The following is a 24974-nucleotide window of genomic DNA, read 5'->3' as shown; positions in this document are numbered from 1 at the left end:
TTTATCGGGTGAAAGTGGAAGGTGTTTACAACTTTTGGTGGTTTTATTTTCTTTCCTGATTACTATTCTTTCAAATTCCATTAAACTGTCTGGCCCAGGTATTTCTTCAATCTTTATGCAAGTTCGCATGCAGCGCCAAATATTATTTTCATTTTAATATATTCATTTTTCTTCTTCAATTTTTTATTTTAAGGATATCTTTCCAAAGGTTTATAACTTTTTAACCTAACATAAAATGTGTGCTGAGAAATTGTTATAAAAGTAACTTTTCCTCATACTTTTGAAGCATAGACTTTAGTACCCCACCCATGTGAGATTACCAGTGAATTTTAATCATAACGCGTCAATGAAAACCCGCATCAAATTTATTTGATAATCCGATGGCGGATTGGCGGCCGCCCACGCTAAAGCTTTAAAGGCACGGGCCGAATTCTCATAGAGTAGGTATTGTATTCGGCCTAAGTTTCACCCCCCCCCCAGTACTGAATAAAACAATTACAGTTTGAACCGACAACATCTGAAGGCTGAGAAATTTGCTACGTGGTTAGGTTAGTTAATATTTCAAGCTTTAGTGTGAAGAAAAAAATGAACATGAGGTACCAGATAAGCATTAATAAATCATTGATGTTGATAATTTTTCATTTTCATTAATAAGGTGCAGCTATTTACAAAAGACATGTATTGTGACGTGCTGTGGCACTCACAAAGTTCGGCCTCGCGTGAGCATCGCGCTCCCAGTCTCGTTCGAGTGTTACGGTATACGCTATGGCTTGGCAGCTTGCGTCTGTCAGCGCTGTGATTCCTACTCCTTCGGGAGTAGGACCCATTCCGAATGCATTTGGAGGGCTCATATCTATCTATTTACAAAAGTCTTTCATTTAATTTTCTTTCATCTATTTCCCTTCCCTCTCTGTTTCAGTTCTTCCAAAATGATCAACCTCTCTTTCTTCGTTCTCCACAAAACTGATTTATTCTCCATAGCGCGCCTCGTCAAATACAGCAATGTATCATCAATTGTTCCCACCGGAACTGATTTAAATATACGGTAACCATAGCGACCAAGTGTAAATGATACATGGTCACACATTCCGTAGATTTGTCCGAAACAATAATTCTCTTCTTGTATGTCGATGTCGTGGATTGTCAATCTATAATAAAATGAAAAAGGAAATAACATTGTAGCATACAGGTTTGTAAAATTTTCATCGTGTTTTGTTAAAACGTAAAATTCCTTTTCTGAGTGAACAACTAAAATTATCGACTTAGATAATACCTTAAGAGAAGAAATTTTCGCGAGAAGAAATTTTGGCGTATGAGCCCATTCGCCAATTTTGGTGCAATTTGGCGGAATTTATTTTGGCGATTTTATAAAATTTCGAAATTTGGCGAGAATATACTTTTTCATAAATTACGTCACGAACATCGCGTGCCTCGTTTTGAAATTATTGCCATGGTGATTAACACCCATCGGATTTTTCTAAAACTACTTTCTATCTATAAATCGTTTAATGTCTCAGGGGACGTAATCACCATGGAAATTGTTTGAATACGAAGAAAGTGATGTTCGTGACATAATTCATGAAAAGGTCTATTAATTTTGGCGAACGACCCATTTTTTATCAATATTTTAGCTGAAAAAGAGAGGAAAAAAGGATTTTTAGGAGAAATAGAGACTAAATTGCAAGAAAATTAAATTTGGCGAGAGTTTTTTTTGGCAAATGTCCTATAAATTCAAATTTGGCGGAAAGAAATTTTACCTAATTTGGCGAAATTTTTAGGCAATTTGCCAAAATTTCTTCCCTTCAGGTAATACTGACTCTCGAACTTCTTATTTCTCTTTTACTTTATTCTTTTGGAATCTCTTCGCCTTTTGCTGAGAAATTTGTACTCCTGTACTGGGGAGTACTTGTTTTCTGTGACACCGGGCTTCACGAATGGGTGCGGTTGATTTAGATTCTAAAACCTAAAACTTCAAAAATGAATTTTTAAATTCAACTTACTGCTTTGTAACGTATTCAACACTTTCTTCGTTGTGCGTTGCGAACATGAAGAACGCATCTTTCTTTTTGATTTTCGGTAAAACATAATCGACGCATGCGTGATACATTTCACCTGTCTTTTCATATGATTGGTTGATTGGATCCTCGGCCCCATTCTTCTTAGCCAGTGCGCGTTCTTCAATCATGTACGCGCCGCGGACAAATTTGCCAGCAATTTTGAAACTTAAGCGTTCTCCTAGTGCTTGGTCAGCTTTGACTTTGTCCAGCGTATCCTGAAAGTTCAAAAAGAGGGAGAATAAAACCATTCACTAAATTACCAATATCTAACAGCAGAGTCTTAACTCGAAAGCCCACGGGGAGCGTTAAGGTCGGTCTTCACTTGCGCGCGCTTCAATCGCACTTTTCAAGCAAAGCTTCCACGCTATTGGTTAAAAGACAAATGAAGCAATTCGTTTGGCGCGATTTAACGTAACAGTTGAAAAAAGTTGAAATGTGGTCAACTTTTTTTTCAAGCGCGGTCTACACTTTTATGACGTAATCACTTTTCCAAGCAAAAAGGATTGAAGCCAAAAAGTGCGATCGCAGCGCGTGCAAGTGGGGACCGGCCTTTAGTTTCTGGAAATATTGAGTTAAGGAGACTGATAAGGCATTGTTAACTAAAAGGAGCTTAAACTTTGTTCGAGTTATAGAGGTTTATATTAATGAAATGCCCCTGTGTCACAGACCCGCTGGGAGCCCAGCCCCACTGGAAAAATTTACAAAAATTTCGTCCCCGGTGGGAAAATATCTTAGAATTTCAGCCCCACTTGGAAATTAACTTTTATTTCATCCCTATTCAAATTCAATGTTTAAAAATTGCACTTCAAAACCATTGCCACTGAATTTTTTAACCTTGGAACAAAAGGAGTTTCTATCCCCATTGGGATTTCAATAGGAATTTTCATACCCACTGAGAAAAAAAGTTTCACTGGGGCTGTGAGACAGGAGTGTAATGAAACTCCACTAATTTTCGAAAGCTCTATATTAAAAATGGCGGCAAGGTTTAGTCTAATTCGAACCTATATTATTCGAAACTTTCTGGAATATTACAATATTGGCCATTGCTACCTCAGTTAGTAAATGGTACAAATTACTTATCGTAATTCGGATTTTATAATCTTATAATTTTATAACCTTTATGTGCCCTGTGCGATTTTTAAAAATGGGAGTTTGTGTTTTAATGTCTAAGAGAAACTTATAGCCTGTTCGCAGGGATGTGATTTTGATTTTGACATCCCTCTTCAGACATATCTAATTTGTTCAAATTACGGAAACATTTGAATCGTAGAGAGTATTTTACGGGGGTTTTTGTTGGACGGGAACCTGAGAATTAGTTCAAAATATAGAAAGATTAGTCTGGATCGTAGACATCTATAGATATACTTCCTATAAGAAACTTTTTTCGCTAGAGGATGAACAGAAGCCTATAGAAAGACTTGAATACACAGTCTGAAGACAAATCACGCTTTTACTCGAGGTTTTTATGTACTTGTTATATGACATTTATTTCTGATTGGTTAGAATTTCTATCGACACTAATAAATCATCTGTAAGTTGTAAAGCAAGTAACATGGGAATAAAATCACGTGAACTTTTTCGAGTAATCGCATATTTTGACTGCATTGATATAATTTTGCAGCCCGTGCATAACCATAGATTCATAAAGCCCGATAGATGTCAAGTTTTTGCTGAAAAGTGTGCCGTAGTTAGGTAGGAAATCCTACCTAAGTCACGTAACATTACAATAGAATTTCAGCGTATGACCAATCAGAAGCTTCACGAGTTTTTGAAAACAATTTTTTCCGATATTCATTTTTTTTTTTTGCCTGCGATGGCTGGAAGCCCGACATCTAGCCCTTCGAGCTTATAAATCTATGTGTACAACACGTAAGTTCACTTTAATAAATACCTTTCGATAACACTGATAAGTGTTAAAGACACTGCATTTGTTTTGGTTGTAAACAGCTTGCATTACCAGTATGATATACCCAAGGGCTGCTTGAATGTATGTTTGCTCAGCATCAATCATGACATGGATATCTTTCTCTTGACCAGCCTTCAAAATGCAACGAAGTAAAAGTAATACATATGTTTTGTTGTTATAAGCAAGTGTCTGTCCCTATTCCAGGATCGCATTATGCTTAGCATTCTATTGTTCTTAAACCATATGTTTAGGTACCAAAAACTGAGCCTGCATATGCTAAAGCAGGTTATGCTTATAAAAGAAAAAACATGTTTTGACAAACAGTTTTTTGGATCAAATGAAATGCGTTAGTCCGGCGTGAACCGTTAGGGAACAATGCAACGCACTCTCACTTCATCCATGGTGTATTTGTGTTGCAGATAGGCTTTTGAGTTTCTGTATATATATCTTATTCCCCTTGCATCGCATGGTTTGGCCTGGGCTCTAAGGTAACTTCACTTGCCAAGTGATCCCTGACCTCCCCTACGTCGGTCAAGATCAATGCCTTATACACTTCTGCGCTTAGGGGATGATTAGAAGTATGTTAAGCTGGAAGCAAACCGTCAAACATTGTTCTTCAAACATCGTGGGTGTTTCATGTTTGAAATCGATGTTTGATGGTTTGCTCCCAACTTTATCAATAGTGCATGTTAGTTAAAGTATTTGTCCTACAGTTACAATTGATTTATCTATCATGTGTCTTATCATAGTATAAGAAAGCCGCGGCTGGAATGATAACATCTGAATTTCTGTTGTTCTATCTCTGTCGTATTAGATGACTATTTGTTGATCAAGAAATCAGTAATGTAGCATCTTCAATGGTAAATTTTATTGGTTTGTCGTTAATACTTACTTCTCAGTGCGTTTTAGACATTAATGATATGCCCTTGATAATACACTTGCATTATAAAATCATTGTAAAAGAAAAATCAACACTAAGAAATTTAAACAAGCACAAAATGGTTGGGCTGAAAGAACTCAAAAATTAATGAGGTGCCTCGAAGTGCCTTCACAATATTTCAGTGAAATCTTTTTAGAAATCAATGAAAAAGTACATCAAGATAATACTGTGAAAATTTCAAGCCAGCACCTTCAAAACTTATCATTTAAACTGACAGGAAAGTTGTCATCTTGAATATAGTTCTTATAATTTCAATTTTGGCAAAAAATTATTGTTTTCACAAAATACCCCTAAAATATGTCCAAAATTAGTTCAAGTGTTCTATTGGGTACAGATTCAAAGATATCTAGCAACAAAAAAACTTTTTGTGAAGGAAAATAAGAGAACAATTTCAAAAACTATCTACCAATAATAAACTGAGCATCTTGATGTTTTTATAAAGCTTGGAGACAGAGATGGAACAGCAATTATCTGAAAAGACAATGCGGTGCATAATTCAGCCGCGGCTTTCTTATACTATGGTCTTATTAGGTATAAATTATTTTTATGGTCTTAAATTCATCCATCTCAAATAGTATAAAGCCTCAATACGGGCTGAAAACTAAGAATCCATACCTGGCATATGGCGTCGACTCTTTGTAGTAATGTTTGGAAGCTCTTGCTATCTGCCTCAGAAAGGTCACTAAAAGTTAGCTCCTACAAAAAAAAAGTTTAAAACGAGCTAGCGCGGAAACTATACGAAAACCCGTTTGCTGAAAACGATCTTCCTGATTTTTATGATTTTTATTTGTCAACCTTATAGCAAAAAAAAGAGTTGGAGCCACATCATAGAATGCTTTGTCACGCTTGTCCCGTAAACAAAATAATGTGAGCATGAAAACATATCATATCATTTATCATAAAATGTATTATGAAAGAGCCTATTTTCAGCGTGACAAATCTTTTTTGCAACAACAAAAATACCTGAAATTTTTTCTCTTTGACCAGAGATGCAACTTTCCCGATATCCCAATCTCCAGGCTCCTTGTGATCTGTTTCAAAGTCGATCAAATGCCTGTTCAACTCTTTCTAGAAGGAAAATAGATTAAGAAATACAAAACAGCTGATACCTCTCCATTTGTCAATATTTTATATAGACTATGCTATAGTCTAAGACGAATTCGAATAATAAAGAATAACCTCAAACACGCACGTTAGCAGTTAGCGGAAAATTTGTCCGTCCGGACGAAAAATAGTCGGAGAGGCTCTATTTTCTGCCGCGCAACATATTACATTTTATAATATACAACTGTTATATCGTAATATCATAATGATATCATGATAATATATAACACGGACTATTTTATATAAAGGGACCGTGAGCACCACAGCTTAGGTTTTCCTAAAATAATTTAAGCTGTGGAGACGGATAGTCAGAATATTCATACGCTGTGATACTCGCTGTATTATAAATTGTTAACCGGTTACTTTCTCGAAGCGGGCTACACGGCTTTTTACGCAATGCAATTGGGTTCTTTTAGCATGACGACGAGCCTGCACTGCACAGAGTTGCCAGTCGTTAGTTAAGAACAAAGTCGAATTTCAAGCTCTTCTTTTCGTTTTTTTTTTCAGACGTTGCATAATGAGGTTTTTATGATTTGTCACCGTGGCTATTTGGACCTTGCCTTTGGTAATGGCTACAACGTTCATCTATACATACATCCATACAATTAAGTAAGTGTTTTTGTATTCGTTTCAACGTATGAATTATCTTCTGCAGTATATCATTTCGCTATTCTATTATTAGGGAAATGGACAAGAGAGGATATCCAGGGTGTTAGGGAAATGGACAAGAGAGGATATCCAGGGTGTTAGGGAAATGGACAAGAGAAGATATCCAGGGTGTTAGGGAAATGGCCAAAGAGGATATCCAGGGTGTTAGGGAAATGGACAAGAGAGGACATACAGGGTGTTAGGGAAATGGACAAGAGAGGATATCCAGGGTGTTAGGGAAATGGACAAGAGAAGATATCCAGGGTGTTAGGGAAATGGACAAGAGAGGATATCCAGGGCGTTAGGGAAATAGACAAGAGAAGGTATCCAGGGTGTTAGGGAAATGGATAAGAGAGGATATCCAGGGCGTTAGGGAAATGGACAAGAGAGGATATCTAGGGTGTTAGCGAAATGGACAAGAGAGGATATCCAGGGTGTTAGGGAAATGGACAAGAGAGGATATCCAGGGTGTTAGGGAAATGGACAAGAGAGGATATCCAGGGCGTTAGGGAAATGGACAAGAGACGATATCCAGGGCGGTAGGGAAATGGACAAGAGAGGGTATCCAGGGTGTTAGGGAAATGGACAAGAGAGGATATCCAGGGTGTTAGGGAAATGGACAATAGAGGACATACAGGGTGTTAGGGAAATGGACAAGAGAGGATATCCAGGGTGTTAGGGAAATGGACAAGATAGGGTACCCAGGGTGTTAGGGAAATGGATAAGAGAGGATATCCAGGGCGTTAGGGAAATGGACAAGAGAGGGTATCCAGGGTGTTAGGAAAACGGACAAGAGAGGATATCCAAGGCGTTAGGGAAATGGACAAGAAAGTATTTAGGGATCTGCTTTAGTATATGTTATTGGGAGAATGTTTATCGTCAGTTTTCTTATGAAATATCTTAAGAAGAAAATTTGGCGGAAAATAAATGATTACAGGAAGTTCATTTTGCGGATTTAAATAAATCCGCCAAATCTGCCAAATTTTCTGTCCGTCAAAATTTCTACCTATATAAGTTAACGGTAGAAGTTTTGGTGGACAGAAAGTTTAATAGATTTAGTTAAAGTAACAAGAAGTTTATGGCTATGACAGATACCATATTCAACTTACGTAAAGTTTGATGTCTTCTAAGGATGTGATCTTGAGTTGCGAAAATCCTCGAGGCTCAAGCTCCGCTGGAAAAAAAAATAATTGCACTTTAACATCTGATTACCCGGAAATAAAATCGGAAAGACAAATGCACGGGCAATAGAGGTTTTTTTGTGTTTTGTTAAGTTACGTAATTCCCACCATTATAGAAGCGAACGTTCGATTTGCTTGGTTAATTATCTCTACAGATTCGAACGTTTGCTAACATAATGGCGGATAAATTTCGTAACTTAAAAAACATGAAAAACCCACTACCTTAACATTTGACCTCTGTTATTCATAGTACCGTAAGATTGGCTCAATACCTTTTGCAATCAGTAGCGGCCTGGCTTAATTTTCTTGGTGGTGCAAACTATGAAATTGGCGCCCCTGGAATTTTTGTCCTCGTTTGCGCCCTCTACCATTAAGTGAAAATATTAAACTGTAAGTGCAGTGACTGGTTGAAAGTAACGCTCGAAATCTCTGAGTTAACAAACTTTTATTTATACGGAGGTGGTGGTAATGATAACTTGATGTATCTATTTCCTTGTTATTTCCTGGTCTTACTTTACTCTCGATTAAAGATCAATGGCTGAAAGAGGCCCCAAAAAGAAAGTTGGTAGGAATAAGGGTTCTTTGTAATTTTGGCGCCGCATGCAAAAAATTTGGTGTAAGAAAGAGGTCAAACAGCTTAAAAGATATTCTAAAAAGGAGAAAGTTAGTCTGCATAAGACCACAAAAACCACAGCGAGCAGTTCGATCAATCTCTCATTTTGGGGATGAGCATCCTCTTTAACCCCTGGTGGATACACAACACTTCTCTTGCTTTGAATTTTCGCAATTCAATGTTGAAAGTAGTTTTGAAAAAATTCTTTAAATAAAACGAAGCGCCGCAGGCGAAAAAAAATTTACATTGCACTGATATAGAAGGCGCTAAAAACGTGTCAAAGGGCGCCAAATCGCCCAACCAAACATCAAAAAAGATTTTGGCGCCCCCTTGAAAAGCTTTTTTGGCGCCCCTCTCAAGTCTTTCTGGGTGGTGCACTGCACACCCTGCACCCCCTGCCAGGCCGCCACTGTTTGCAATTTATATGATACAAGAAAAAAGAAAGAAAAACAAGTGGGCAAGTCAAGGCAAAAATTATAATCTGTCAATCAAAGCAAAAGTCATCTTTTAAAAGAACAAAATATTGCTTACGACAACGAAGTAACACACAGACAGACAGACAAACAAACAAACAAAGTGACAAACAGACTACAGCTATTACAGATATTCTACGGTATTGCCCTCATAAATGATTAGTATAAGGGTTATTTATTTCAACTCCGGGTCAGTAAAAATGCTATAGTCGTGGCAAAGAATCTGAACATCAAATCTAGAGTTCGATCTTTCATGTGTCATACTTGATACTCTAACGAAAAGGAGTTGATTTTTTACCTATCATTTCAACACATCCCAAAATTGACTGGAAGTTATCAGCGAATGCTTTCTCCCTAAAATAATAATACCATATGGTTAACGAATAACTTTGATTGGTTGGTTTCTAAAGTGATGTAGACTCACACCGGGTTGTACTGTCTATCAAGTACCTAAAGAATATAACTTGACTATAGACTGATTCCGTATGACGTCATTCTCATCCATGATCAGCCATTTTTCTAAAAAAAGGCAGATAAAATATGTACAGGAAGACTTAGTAACACCTTGCTTAGGTCCAAGCCTTTTAGTGTTCCCGTTTGGACCATTGAGTTTCAAGCCCGAAGGGCTAGAGGTCAATCTCTTTGGTAGGATTTGAAGCCAACAAATCCTACCAAAGTTGCACGGCCTTGAGCGACCCGCCTGGTTTTTACACAAATGAAAGATTGAAACTAAAATTTACCGCTTAATTTCGAAAAATATATCACTCGAAAACAAAGGAATTGCTAGATTCAATCCGTCATCAAAAATACGGCGCATATTTTAAGGCTTCAATTTTTCTTGCCTGAGAAAGGTTAGAGATTGACCTCTAGCCCTTCGGGCTTGAAACTCAATGGTTTGGACCTGCGCATAGTTTCCTTTTTATGTTTATTTCGTGGGTGAAGATTAGTCAGTTAGGAACAGGCAGCTTGCGATTTAATTGAAGATAGTGCCTAACTGGATTTTGTCGAATCAGTCTCTTTATGATTAAAGAGAGGGGATAAGAATATCCCTCCCTGTATCACAATCCCGGTGGGGCCCCCAACCCAATGGAAAATTTGGTCAAAATTTCAGCCCCACTTGGAAATTGATTTTAATTTCATATCCATTCGAAATTTAATGTGAAAATTGCACTGAAAAACCATCCCCACCGGATTTTTGAGCTTTGAACTTAATAAAATTTTTATCCCCATTAGGATTATTCGAATTAGGGAAAGATTCGAATTACAGAGAGTGATTTAAACCATTTTCAAGTTGAGGGGATCAACATATTAGTTCGCTTTACAGTTTATTTCTTCGAACCCTGGGGGTACTTAGGCAAATGTAGGGTACGGTATGTGCCGCCCTTAAGGGTACCTTTTTTGGACTTCCAAAGTCCTGCTAAGGGTCGGAAAAATCAGAAAATTAAATTTCCGTCCCACTAAGGGTCGGAAAAATAGGAAAATCTCAACTTTTTACCCCCTGAAAGATCGAAATTGGGTCAAATTTGTCCCGTTAAGGGTCGTAAAATTCCAAAGAATTTTCCTTTGCTTTCTCCTTTTTAGTCCCGGTAAGGGTCCAAAGTTCGAAAGTCGGGCGGCACCCACCCCCCCCCCACCCGTCAGCTCGCAACCCTAGTACCCCCTGGGAGCTCGAATTAGAGAGAGTTGACTGTAGATAGGTTCGAGTTACTGTATATGAACTACTGCATACGTTACATAAAGAAAATTTAAAGATAATTTGATAATCTTATTATAGTATCGATTAAGAAATCTATAGTTTTGCTAAAATATCTGGGATTAATTTTAAAGTAAGTGTTCTGTAATCTGGGTGCTTGTTTGAAGATTTAAAAGATAAGCGAAATTTCTAGAAGATTAAAGCTAACTCTCTAATTCATAGTCTAGCAAGCTAGACGACTAATTCAGACATAGTAGAAATAAAACAAAAAATAATGGAGTGAAAACACCAGATTCTTCCAGTCGTTTATACAAACTAAATCCCATAACAATAATTGTGTTATCATATAACGCCTATACTACTGTATTACATGCATTGCATTATAAACGTCTATCTTTAATTCAAGAAACCAAGAATTTTGAATTCGAGAAAACTTTCAATCACGGAGAGTTTGTTGTGTGCCTTTCAAGCTGATACAACCCTGTCTCAGTGACCCAGTGGGATCCGGGGTTGGCTATGAAAAAAGGAAAATTTCACCAGGCTTGAATTTGAAATATCAAAAACTCACTGGTGTGAAAACCTTTAACTCAATTTACACTAGGGTAATTTGAATTGTGGCATTTAAATGTGTTCATTATTTAGATTCTGACCAGGTTGACCCTATTGATACGGTTATTGGCCGGGGAAAGACCATCAATTTCGGGGTTATAATAATTTTGACCGGGTTTTAACTCATTATCCTACTGGTGCTTAAGATTAAGATTGAGTCATTTTTGGTAAGTATTATCACTGGGTTATCTGCCGGGGCGGATCTGACCAGTTTACTGATACAAGGTTGATTAGGTCATGTTTTAGTCTGAAGTAGGCCATTTCACAGTCGCAAAGCGTAATGGGCAACCAGGCCCACTGCACGCTTATGACGACTTACTATTGGTGCAAAGTTTTCAAAAAATTTAACCAGCGGTAAACCGTTATCGAGGCGCAATCAGTCCTGATTACCCATGATCCATTTCGACTGTGAAATGGCCTATACAAAAAGATTCGAATAATAGAGACTCTAATTAACGTGCTATCTGGAGATAAAAATGATACAATAGCCCTACTTCTCTTTAGCGTCTTCAAAGACATTTTCGATAGGGATCATCAACATTGTTTTGATACCAGCCTCGTGTAAAGCATGTATAGTAGGTTTTGAACTTTGCGCGTCTGATCCTGCCGTAAAATGTCCGTAAAAAGTGGATGCCATGATCCGTTGGAATAGGGAACTGGGGACGACTCGCCTCCCCAATAAGAAGAACTGAAAAATACAAATTAAAGAGCATTTTATTCAATTACACATTATTTTTACAGAAAGAGAGTGAGAAGAGAAGTGAACCCTCCGAATCATTCGGACCGAGCCCTATCCCTAGGATAGGGAAATTACCACGCTTACTAGACATTGTTAACCCTGCGCTCGCGACACGACAGAGTTATTGGTGTATAGACGACGATACTCGAACTACACGGACATACATCTTCGCAGGTGTTGAACTTATGAGTATCGTCACCACACAACATACAATGCCTGACATACTCCCGATAATCTTTTATCAGAGTGATGGTACCCAGTTCCCCTCACCGAGTGAGAATCGAACCCTGACCTCCCAGATGGGAATCAAGGTTCATAACCACTACTCGTGCATTATGTTTACATCATTACATAAAATCAAATTTTTTAAGAACGCGAGGGCTCTATTTCGGCTAAAACCTAAGACTCAATTAAGAATAATCCCATCCTGAGATTTACAAAATTGCTATGAGCCCCTTATAGAAGGTTGTCGGTCGCCATAGCTCTGGGTCCGCTTAAAGCTTTTTTATAAACTGGATGGTTTTTATTTTGAAAATAAGTAATTTGGACTTTTAACATTTTCTTTCAAAATGGTGACCTCGCCAAATGCTCCTAGTCTATTTAACTAGACTCAGCGTCATAAAAAATCATCAAAAGCAAAGTTCATAGCCAGAAGTAGACTCTAGTCTACGGTCGCCACTGCTAAATCTATCAAAACGCTTACAGTAGACTTCCCAAATCTGGAACACTTAAGAGTAAGAGGAACGCAAAATTTGTTTGAGTTGTTAAATTTTCAAGCATAGAAGACTATTTTGTTTATCAGAAAGACCAGATATCTCTTTTGAGCTTAAAGGTTTTATTTTTACATAAGGAACACATATAAGGAACGTTTCATATCAGACACATGTTTCATATCAGGGCAGTGTCTGCCTATTGTTATACTGAGCTAATTATAAGCAAAAAAATGGTCTTTCTGGCCAATCTTGCTCCACATCCGTGTCAATCCAAAATGAAAAAGCTTGTGAATTAAAATTGATGAGTAAGCAAACGGTATCACTCTTATTTAAAAACAAAACCTTTAAAATATCTTTGATTTGGAGAACTCGAGTTACGGAGACTCTGCCTTCAAAGCTGACACACAACGTTGTTTCAACGTTTTTCTAATGTTCACTACGTCCATAAAATGTTAGATGTACGTTGAAACAACATTATGTGCCAGCTTGGTATCCACAATTACCTTTTCAGCGTTATCGACGATAAAATTGTGCGAACATAGCTTCAGTATAGTCCAAGATCGCATTAACTGTTTCATGGTCTGTTGGCGGAACGGCCTGCTGTTTTCAAAATCCAACAAAACAGGGCCGTCATTTTCAGCCTGAACAATTGAAGACGACTTTTGGTTGGATGTTTGATTCAAATGTCGTGTTGTTGATGAACTTCCTAGCATGAATTGGACGTCCCTTGAGCTCCATTGTAGGATTGATTTATAAACTCTTGTGCGCAACATTTTGATGGAAGGTCCAGTTTTTCTATAGGGTACAGTACCTGTGAAAGCGAAATCATCAAAACCTCATCACAATAAAAAACTTTTGATAAAAGGATATATTTGGGCTTTTTCCAGAAAAAAAATGTATATGGGGGGCGGTGGAGGATATAACAATAACAATTTTACCCCCCCCCCCCCCGTACAAAGTGACTTTTGGCCCCCGGAGAACGGGCTTTAAACCCCCCCCCCCGGACAAGCATCAGTTGACCCCCGGACTACCCAAAATTTTTCGCTATCCCCCGGACAATATATCCTCCATCCCCTCCCCCCATGTACGGACATTTTCTGGAAGAGCCCATTACTACAAAAACCACAAGTAAAAAAAACTTCATTTTTGACACGGCCATACAGGTAAGAGCCAATACCTTCTTTAACATACTACGTCTAACCATGCCCTCCAGCTTCCATTTAAGGATTTATACATTATAGTACGACAATCGAAAACCAACATAGGATCGTAAGAACCGAAGCAAGGTTAAGACCATCTATAAACAACGGACACGTCAGCATCATAATGAAATGCTGTTAATGTGATTCTCATCTTTTAAGGAATGTGTGACAGTGACCGTAGTACAGTGGTAGAGCATCCGGCTACGGTTCGCAAGGTTGTGGGTTCAACCCCCAGCCGGGTCATACCAAAGATTCCCAAAATGGTACTTGATGCCTCTCTGCTTGATGCTCATCAACTAAGAGAAGGATCAAGGGTAAGTGGAGAAATCCAGGGAGAAAGAGTGGTGCCCTCCCCTACCTTCGGGTAGATAGCTATCGAAAGAGGAGCCTTCGGGTCGCCTCCGACTGCGGTCGCAGACTTACTTACTTACTTGTGCATGAAACTGATTAATTATCTACACCGGGAGGGGGAACTCGATTCAAAAACGACCATACATGCGGGCCAAAATTAGGCCTTTGAAATCGAACCCTTACAGTGCAGAGAAAATCTTTCAAAATTTGAGCAAATTTTAGCGAAAAATCGACCCTTACGGTGCATTTTCTTGAAAATATTTAACCATTTTCATGCAGAATATGGTCAGATTTTCGAAATTTACACCCTTAGATTGCAATTTTTCTCATCTTTGCTGATTTCGACCCTTACAGTGTACTCTGGGAAGCTTAGAAAATATACCCTTTAGGGCCGCACTCAATATCTACAAAATACAATAAGATCTGAATATCTTCTAACTAAACGCTGAACTTACATCAAAATTGGCATAACATTGCTGCGTTGCGTTACCACCAGTACGTGTTGTTATCAAACCAACCGAGATGAGATGATATTTTTTTTATTTGAAACCACACTAACTGAGTTGTTTTTCTTTCACGTTACAATCACTTGCACTTAAAACCGGTTTGACTTGCCAACTATCACCAGAATCAAAGATTTCGTGATACGTCCTTCTTATTTGTAGAGTCAATAAATAATTGCTCTCCATCTTTGAGATTGTTAATCGTTGTCGAAGTTCGAAAAACTGGTAGGAACTACTCTGGAAACTCACAAGATCTAAATTTGGAAGTAAAAAATGACAATGTAATACAGAGACTCAATGACAAAATGGTTAAAGTTAATTTTTGCACAAAATACAAGACCGTGGATTCCTTTAGTTTGCACTCTCCCTTGGTTATGAGCACAGAAGATACTAAGGAGCCTGTTTAGAACTCTACGATGAAGAGCTCATCTACCCTCCATCATAGAGGGGATTTTCTCGATAACTTCTATCCACACGCCTGCATCACTACTGAGCTAGTTTTTTTTTCTTATTGATGGTCAAAGATAACAAAAGTATGTTTGGATTTTCAAGACACTGATAGATATCTCGTAAACCTCTTATCTGAACTCTTTTTGTTTTCGATACAAGCTTTTTTATATAAGAATACACTTTATAAGAATGTCCATAAGAATAATACTAAGAATATCACCATCATGGAATATTGCTACTCAAGCTAAGAATGCCATTTTAAGAACATTTTCATTTATAAATTGTCAATTAACCCCAAGTCCCGGGGGGGGGGGGCAGTGGGTTTACCAACTGACTGTATGTGCGGCGAAAAATTGGCTTTTAGAATCGCACCCTTACATTGCAGAAAAAATCGGTGATATTCATACCCTTACAGCCTTACAGTGCATTTTTTCAAATTTTAAACTCTTTTAGAGCAAAAAAAATCAACATTTTCGAGCAAAAATTTGCAATTTTTCCCAGATTTGCTGAAATTTCCACCCTTACAGTGCATTTATGAAGGATGATTTTCCCAAAAAGGTTATAAATATCCATGATGAAATGGATATACACCATTCTTATAAAAACCCTTACATAAATTTGCAAATAATTGAAGTCGCTTATAACGCAAAGAATTGTCAAAAGCCCGGATTTTAATGTATGACAAAAAAGCCAATGTAAATTCTAGGCGATGAACAGGAAAATTAAGTCAGACCTTCTATTCAAGAGGATTTGGTATTAATTACATAACTTAATATATAAACTTTATCAATGGCAAAAAATAAAAAAAAAATATGACTCGTATTTTATTTAAGAACATCCAAAATCTTTGAAGCCTTCTTATATTCTTAACTCTTTGAGTTTTAAGCTTAAAAATGTTCAAAACTTTTTCTAATCTCTACCATTTTGAAAGTATTTTTGTCCATCTTTTTATGAAAATGGTTATTTCAGAGTCCGCGAAATCTTGAATTGTCCCTAAATTGTTCTTAATATTTTGGCCATCGAAGCCTTATGTTTTTAGTTTTTTCTTATAAAAAACAACGTGTTTTATTTGTTCCAATTACTTGTTGGAAAGGTTTTGAAATCTTAAAAAAGTTTCAAAAATGAAGAAGAACACTAAAGGAGAAAAAAGAAATCGAATCCCTTTATTTGGATCTACCCCGGTGGAGGCCCTATAAATTATGTTCGTCCGTTCGTTCGTCTGTTCTTTGCACAATGATGCAAAATGTAACGGACTCCGATTTTCGGGAAAAAATTCTTTTTGGGTAAATTTCAGCCAAAAAACGGCTAAAAAAAGTGTTTTTTGGACTTTGAGAAATATTTTATCATTAATTTTTTTCTGATTTTTAGCATGAGAGTACGCAAGTATCATAGATAAAAGATGGCTTAAACAGATTTTTTCAAAAGAAAAATTTTTCGGCTCAAAAAAGCATCTCTATTCATAAGAATCACTATTTATAAGCATACATCGATGTTCTTTGCCAAATTACTCAATGTTTTGATGAGATAGATATTTTTTTGCTCATGAAGGCTTAATTTTGAAGAATAATTGTGTTTAGACATGAAATTTTGGCTGCTTGGCGTGTTTTTGTAGAAAAATTGGCCAAATTCGATATTTTTTTAAGTACATTACCAATTACTTAGTTATTAGCTTTTCTCTTTCATTCTTTATGTTTTTTGCACAAAGGTGACTAACTATAAACCGTCGAATGTAACGGAGCCTAATTTTAGAGAAAAAAATTTTGGGGGCAAATTCCAGCCAAAAAACGGCTAAAGAAAGGGTTTTTTCACTTTTTCTGAGATCCTAAGGTCTGCCGATCATTAGCTAACTGTCCAGTGGGGTGGAGAATATAACATTTTTTGGAAGTTTACCCCCGGACAGCAGGTCTAGCCCCCGGACAAGCAGCAGTTGACCCCATGGACAATCAAAATTACCATTACCTCAAATAGAGCAAAATTACCCCCAAACAGAGCAAGTTCACACACCCACCGGACATGACAATTGATTTTGAAATATTTTACATATTTGCATTTTTTGCAGAGTAAGCTCATTTAGAGATTGCTTAATTGATTGGTTGATTGATTTTTTCTCTCTATAATTATAGGTTGCTTGATAATCGATTCTACAATCATGGTCGAAATATATTGAGATTTTAGTGCATTTTAACTTTTTTCAGAATTTAAAGTTTGGTAGCACTTTCACTTTCTTTCATTGAGTATTTTGATTTTGGAGGGGTTCGGTGGCTTCTAGGCTATATTGCAAGCCTTATTCGAGCAAATTTGAGCTTTGAAATTCTGAGATCCTAAGGTCTGCCGATCATTAGCTAACTTTCCAGTGGGGTGGAGAATATAACATTTTTTGGAAGTTTACCCCCGGACAGCAGGTCTAGCCCCCGGACAAGCAGCAGTTGACTCCATGGACAATCAAAATTACCCTTACCTCAAATAGAGCAAAATTACCCCCAAACAGAGCAAGTTCACCCACCGGACAAGACAATTAATTTTGAAATCTTTTACATATTTGCATTTTTTGCAGTGTGAGCTCATTTAGATGTTGCTTAATTGATTGGTTGATGGATGGATTGATTGATTTTTTCCGCTCTCATTAAAAGTTGTTATCATTTCTTAGAAACTGCTGTTTTATTTTCCAATGCACCTTTTCGACCGTAGTCGCGCGGGCATTTTTGTGTCCGCTTTATCCCACTAAAACCGTCCCAATCTTTTTTTTACGCATTTTTCTATTGTCTATAGGTGAGACAAAAGGACTGAGACGGGTTTAGTGGGATAAAGCGTACAAAAAAAAATGCCCGCGCGGCAATTTATGGCTACGTTCGAAAAGGTGTATACCGTAGAGAATTTTTGTTCGAATTTGAAAAAGATTTGAACTATGGACAAGAGAATATTTTATATACGGAACTCCAGTTGAATACACCTTTTCGACTAGTCTAGCAAGCTAGACGACTAATTTATACATAGTAGAAATAAAGCAAAAAGTAATGAAGGGAACAATTTTAGTCGTCTAGAAACCTTTGTGCACTAACTCCAAACAAAAGAAAAGTGTCAATATTTGCAATTATAATTTTTTCCCGCTCAAAAAAAATCTTGAAATAAAAAATATGTGTGGATTTGTGTATTGAAAGTTTTTCATTTGAGTTGATTTTGTCTTGAGAGTTTGTTATTGCTTGATAAATTTTTTTCTCGCGACGCAAGTTTCTGCGTAGCTAGCCGGGGTATCTAAAAGGCTGGAACACCGGATTCTTCCAGTCGTTTATACAAACTAAATCCCGTATTATTATTACTAGTATTGGTATTATTAGTATTACACGCATTATAAACGACTCCAGTCTACTTTTCGACCGTAGTCGCGCGGTCAGGCGCGTACCACTTAATTATTTAACTTGCCGCCCTAAACTGGATCCAATCCTTGTTTTAGTTTACACTTTTTTCTATTGTCTTTAGGTGTGAAAAAAAGACTGGGACGGTTTTAGGATGGTAAAACGGACAAAACAATGCCCGCGCGGCAATTGGCGGCTATGGTCGAAAAGGTGTGATGACCGTAGTTACATTGACGAGGCTCTCCCTCCTCTGTCGAACTTTACAATTCTGAATTTGGACATTAGATGTTTTCATGAGATTTAGCTCATTGATCATCCGGTGAATAATGTTCAAAATGTTAAGAACAAGTCCGATTTTAACGGAAAATTTTCCCGATTTTCTTAAAAATTCTTAATACCCTCAAATGTTCTTTAAAAAACGTATATTTGCAACCGAAGCCTTATCCGAGCTGGCACACAACGTTCTTTCAACGTTTACAACGTCCATATAACGTTAAAAGAACGTTAACGTTGTGTGCCAGCTGGCATTGTTCTTATATATAAGAACAAGCTGTAAATAATGTGTTTAGAGTCTACTTTATTTTTACACATTTGTATAGATCCAATCACAACTAAATGTGTGGCGGCACAGTTTGACAACGTAGGAAATATAACTGGATGTTTGAATAAAACAATGGATCAATTTTGTGGCATCGACATTGATGCTACTGCATTTGGAATTAACTATAAAGCGAAGGTAAAGGATTTAAAGGTTTTATTTTTACATAAGTGTTCCCGTTTCATATCAGACACATATTTCATGTTAGGACAGTGTCTTCCTATTGTTATTTTATGCTAATACAGTTGACGCTCTCTAATTCGGCGTTCTACTATTCGATAGACTCCCTTATTCGATGAAATTTAAAGTCCCCGTCAACAAGAAACACTCATAAACGACGCTCCCTTATTCGATAAGCTCCCTTATTCGATGAAAATCCAATTCCCCTTGAAGATCGAATTAGAGAGCGTCAACTGTATAAGCCAAAAAATGTTTTTCTTTCCCTCTTTCTGACCAATCTTGCTCCACATCAATGTCAATCCAATGTGAAAAAGCTTGTGAATTAAAACTGATGAGTAGGCGATACCAATTTAATTTGTTGTTCTACGGACAGATCGTTATCTGTCGGCAAAATAAGAATAAATTCTTCATTTATCAGGGTTGGTAAGGTACCGAGAAAATTTTCCAAAAAGTATCTGGATCAAAAATTCACTTTGTTTTTTATCTTCCATGATGATCATAATGAAATTTAAGTGTATGCAATGCTTTTTATGATTTTTCAATTTCTTGAATTAATTTTCAGCTTTGTTCATATTTTAATTCTTACAAATAACTAGTGTGTAAAATATATTGTAGTGGAAATAAATAGGGTCGGTCGGGCCCGTAGAACAACAAGTTAAATTGGTCTTGCCTAAGCAAATGATATCACTCTTATTTAAAATCAAAGCCTTTAAATCACGTTTTGACAGCTAGATCGGAATAACGGTACCGCAATACAGGGTGTCCGGAAAAAATGTATCGACTCGTACCCAATGAAGTATAAGCCCGAACGGCTTGAATTCAATCTCCTTGGTAGGATTTGAAGCCAACAGATCCTACCATAGTTGGCCTTGAGCGGCTCGTCTGATTTTTACACAAATGACAAATTGAAACTAAAATTTACTGCTAAATTTCGAAAAAAATATCAATCGTAAACAAAGGAATTGCTAGATTCAATCTGTCGTCAAAAATGCGGCGCATTTTTTAAGGCTTCACTTTTTCTTGCCTGAGAAAGGTTAGAGATTGAACTCTAGCCCTTCGGGATTTAAACTCAATGGTCGCACTACTACTTCTACAGGGTGTCCCTGATTAAAGTATCGAGTCGAAACACAACTATGAGTAGAAAGTTTTTTGTGCGTGTTCACAAAATTGTATTTTAAGCTCTCCCTCTTTTTTCTTTGTCATTACGATTAATTTATACGTTGTAACTACCTTTTGTAATAAGCCTGTGTGATGGAGAACGCTCTCATATTTTAGCGATAACACACACAAACTTTTCTACTCAATCGCATGTTCAAACTCGATACTTTAATTAGGGACACCCTGTAGATCGGAATAACGGTACCGCAATAAACCTTTTCATAGATTATTCGTATTCAAGCAAATTTCAATAGTGATCACATCCCTTGAGACATTTTTTTATGAAGAGAAAGTAGTTTTAATACTACTTAATAAAAAAGCGTGTCAAAAAACGACAAAATTTCTTATAATATCACAGGTATGCTGTTGTGATAAAGACAATTGCAATGATGAAACTTTTATACAATCTTGTTACAATGGCAAGCACAACGAAGAAAGAAAGTTCACTGGACTGACTTGTCATCAAAGCGTATTAACGAATGAAGTTGTGAAGATAAAATCTTCAATTATGCAGTGTAGTACATTTAGTAAGTATAAGTTTAACCCTGTAGCATAGCATAGGTCCCAGCGATTCAGGACAAAGTTGACATTTTCGGTTGGATGTAGCACTTTGGGGAACATTTCTCCGAACATATACATATTTTTACGTCCCGCTTATGCGGATATTGCCAAAGGATGCGGGTGATCATTATTGAAAAAATTAATTTGCAAAAGAGTGAAGCTTGCTTCCTCGTTTATAAGGCCCATGCAAAAACCCAAATGGATCTCCTTTCGCTGCCGTTTGTCCATCCTCTTAAGCATTTAGTTCTTTTATTAATTTCGCTTAGCGAAAGTATTACGATAGCCTTTCTGCGGTGTCCTCGGAAAAAAAATTAGAAAACGAAAGTGCTTGATACGGTGGACGAACTCACTAAATTTAATTTACAAATTACACGCTCGTATAACCACGGACGAATTTCGTTGGTTTTCTTTGGATTACGTCATATATCTTTGTGTCTTTAGCTCCACAGTTTTGATTTTTTCTTTATTTTCTTATAAGCATATACTTTATAAGAATCAAATCAATAACTCTTGATAGACCGTAATATACCTTTCGGTAATTAGTTCTTACAAAGTAAACAAAGTATGGCGCACAATATGAGCATATTTATTTTTCTTATAAGCATATACTTTATAAGAATCAAGTCAATAACTCTTGATAGACGGTGATATACCTTTCGGTAATTAGCTCTTACAAAGTAAACAAGGGATGGCGCACAATATGAGCATATCTATTTTTCTCATAAGCATTTACTTTATAAGAATCAAATCAATAACTCTTGATAGACGGTGATATAGCTTTCGATAATTAGTTGTTCCAAAGTAAACAAGGAGCGGCGCACAATATGAGCTCATTTATTTTTCTTATAAGCATTTACTTTATAAGAATCAAATCAATAACTCTTTATAGACGGTAGTATACCTTTCGGTAATTAGTTCTTACAAAGTAAACAAGTGATGGCGCACAATATGAGCTTACTTATTTTTCTTATAAGCATATACTTTATAAGAATATCAATAACTCTTGATAGACGGTGATATACCTTTCGGTAATTAGTTTTTACAAAGTAAACAAAGGATGGCGCACAATATGAGCATACTCTTAGGTGCCAAATAAACGGTCCCCCCCGCTTGTTAATTTTTCGAAAATTTTCCAACCCCCCCAGACCTTATTAGGACCCCCCCGTTTATTAATTTTAAAGAATATTTTCAGTTGGCTAAAAGAAGTCCCCTTATTTTGCTCCAAAAAGCCTGATTTTAGCCTATATTTACCTTATTTTTGGGTTTTCATAAGTACAATTTCCAACCCCCCCGGCAATTAGGCCCCCCCCCGTTTATTGAAATTTCAAAAATTTTCCAACCCCCCCGATTATTCGAACCCCCCCGTTTATTTGGCACCTAAGAGTATTTATTTTTCTTATAAGCATATACTTTATAAGAATCAAATCAATAACTCTTGATAGACGGTAATATACCTTTCAGTAATTAGCTCTTACAAAATAAACAAGAGATGGCGCACAATATGAACATATTCATTTTTCTTATATAAGCATTTGCTTTATAAGAATCAAATAAATAACTTTTGATAGACGGTAATAAACCTTTCGGTAATTAGCTGTTCCAAAGTAAACAAGGAACGGCGCACATTATGAGCTCATTTATTTTGCTTATAAGCATTTACTTTATAAGAATCAAATCAATAACTCTTTATAGACGGTGATATACCTTTCGGTAATTAGTTCTTGCAAAGTAAACAAGGGATGGCGCACAATATGAGCTTACTTTTTTTTCTTATAAGCATATACTTTATAAGAATCAAATCAATAACTCTTGATAGACGGTGATAAACCTTTCGGTAATTAGCTCTTACAAAGTAAACAAGCAATGGCACACAATATGAGCATTTTTATTTTTCTTATAAGCATTTACTTTATAAGAATCAAATCAATAACTCTTGATAGACGGTAATATACCTTTCAGTAATTAGCTCTTACAAAATAAACAAGAGATGGCGCACAATATTACCTTTGTTTATTAGTTCTTAAAAATTAAACAACAGTTGTTCTTAAATTGGTCTCTTTTTTAGTGATTTTAAGCCTCGTTGTTCTTGTAAAATTGTTTCATCAAGGCTCGATGTAAAGTAGATTTCAAATTGGCTTCAATCTCTACTTCTTGTTTTTCCTATGTAGTTTAAATTCTAGGCGAAATTTTCGACTTTAAGTCGTCTTGTTTTATCTATAAAAGTTATTTACCGGGTCAAACAACATTTACCGGGACAAACAATATGTATACCTTATCGACCAAAACTTAGCCGGCTCTAATTTTAGTCACCTCATCAAAATTCAGTCACTAAGGGCCGACTAATAATCAAGACCGACTAAAAATTTGGGCCATTTTCTAAATTTACAAGCAGATGGAAAATAGGAGAAAGCTTAAAATACTGGGAAATAAGGAAAGCTTAATTATAAACTTCTAATTTGGCCCAAATTTTGAGTCGGTCTTAATTTTAATCGGCCCTAATTTTTAGTCGGCCCTAATTTTAGTCACCAAGCCAAAATTTAGTCACTTAGGACCGACTAAGTTTTGGCCGATAAGGTAGATAATAAAGCTTCATAAATTCAAATCCAGTTGCAAAAAGGAATATTGCTTGAATTGAAATTGGACTAAAGCGACTGTAGGATTCGGCTACTATTTATGAAAAGAATTATTGCGGTACAGTTTCCTCGTTCTGACCAATCTTGCTCCACATCCATGTCAATCCAATGTGAAAAAGCATATGAATTAAAATTGATGAGTAAGCAAATGATATCACTCTTATTATTTAAAATCAAAACTTTAAATCACGTTTTGACAGCTAGATCGGAATAGCGGTACCGCAATACAGGGTGTCCGGAAAAAGTTGCCCTCAAGACTGCATCAAGGATTGTTGGGTCCAACCGAAATATTTTTAGCTTTACCCGCAAGGGTAGTTGAACCCGACTGGGGTTGTAGCACATTAAAGGCCGACTATTATTCCTCTCCAATGAGAAATTGCCCCTAGAGTTTTAGCGTGGGCGGCCGCCAATCCGCCATCGGAATATCAGATAAACTTTTTGCCTTCTTAGATACGCTAACAAAGACTGAAACTTTTGCTAACAAATGTATGATTGCAGAAGGACCAAATGGGGAAATTGTACGACAATGTTTACAAAAAGTTGTTGAAGATAAATGTGGTCGGACTGTAAATGGTACTCGAATATGTTGTTGTGATGGTTCAAATTGTAACGAAAGTCTTGAAAAATGTTCGTCCAGTGTTACTATACAGAACAGTTTTGTAACATTGGGTTTAGCTGTACTTTTCTATTGTTTATCAGCTTAATTTTCTCAAACTCGAACCCAGCCCCTTTGTTCGCTTATTTTTGATTCTAATAGACTTTTTTCATAAATTACTTCACAAACATCACCTACCTCGTATTCGAACAATTACTATGATGATTAACTCCCAGCGGATTTTATTAAATCTACTTCCTATTCATAAAATAATCATTTAATGTCTCAAGGAAAGAAACATAATCACCATGGTAATTGCTCGAATACGAGGTAAGTGATGTTCATGACGTAATTTATGAAAAGGTCTATAGCACTCACAAAAGTATTGTACCACGTCCACCATCAGTTAAAGGTTTTAGTTTTACATAAGTGTTCCCGTTTCATATCAGACACATATTTCATATCAGGACAGTGTCTGCCTATTGTTGTATTATGCTGATATAAGCAAAAGAAAATGTTTTTCTTTTCCTCTTTCTAACCAATCTTGCTCTACATCCGTGTCAATCCAATGTGAAAAAGCTTGTGAATTAAAATTGATGAGTGAGCAAACGTTATCACTCTTATTTAAAAACAAAACCTTCTTTGAATCAAGAGGTGAGCGGGCTGGGTACGAGATTGTAAATTTCCTTTCTAACTATCGCTTCTTTTTAAAAT

At 36.6% G+C, this 24974-nt stretch overlaps 1 protein-coding gene and 1 long non-coding RNA gene across 2 annotated transcripts; one reads left to right on the top strand and one right to left on the bottom strand.

Annotated features, from left to right (window-relative positions):
- Positions 1–604: 604 nt before the first annotated feature.
- On the bottom strand, positions 605–14851 carry LOC136805628 (hydroxyproline dehydrogenase-like). Its single transcript, XM_067062203.1, has 10 exons — positions 14685–14851; positions 13180–13487; positions 11719–11912; positions 9221–9276; positions 7765–7829; positions 5867–5971; positions 5519–5599; positions 3949–4095; positions 2001–2272; positions 605–1148 (listed from the first exon to the last, which is right to left on the bottom strand). Exons 2-10 carry the CDS (start codon positions 13447–13449, stop codon positions 890–892), a joined length of 1449 nt encoding a protein of 482 aa, XP_066918304.1. The 5' UTR covers positions 13450–13487; positions 14685–14851; the 3' UTR covers positions 605–889.
- Positions 14852–18901: 4050 nt separating this feature from the next.
- On the top strand, positions 18902–24492 carry LOC136805623 (uncharacterized). The gene is made up of 3 exons (XR_010846428.1): positions 18902–19271; positions 20830–20998; positions 24116–24492. It is a non-coding gene; the product is annotated as an uncharacterized lncRNA (long non-coding RNA).
- Positions 24493–24974: the final 482 nt, after the last annotated feature.

Source organism: Clytia hemisphaerica, unplaced genomic scaffold (assembly GCF_902728285.1).
Source record: "Clytia hemisphaerica strain Z4C2 unplaced genomic scaffold, Clytia hemisphaerica genome assembly, whole genome shotgun sequence".
Classification (NCBI taxonomy): domain Eukaryota; kingdom Metazoa; phylum Cnidaria; class Hydrozoa; order Leptothecata; family Clytiidae; genus Clytia; species Clytia hemisphaerica.
This window is presented reverse-complemented; position numbering and strand designations above follow the sequence as displayed.

Coding starts and splice junctions, on each gene's coding strand:
- LOC136805628 (XM_067062203.1), bottom strand. CDS start 13,449: ATGTTGCGCACAAGAGTTTATAAATCAATCCTACAATGGAGCTCAAGG. Junction 9,277..11,718: donor TTTGAAGACGCTAAAGAGAA/GTAGGGCTATTG, acceptor TTATTATTTTAG/GGAGAAAGCATTCGCTGATA. Junction 7,830..9,220: donor GGGATGTGTTGAAATGATAG/GTAAAAAATCAA, acceptor TTTTTTTTCCAG/CGGAGCTTGAGCCTCGAGGA.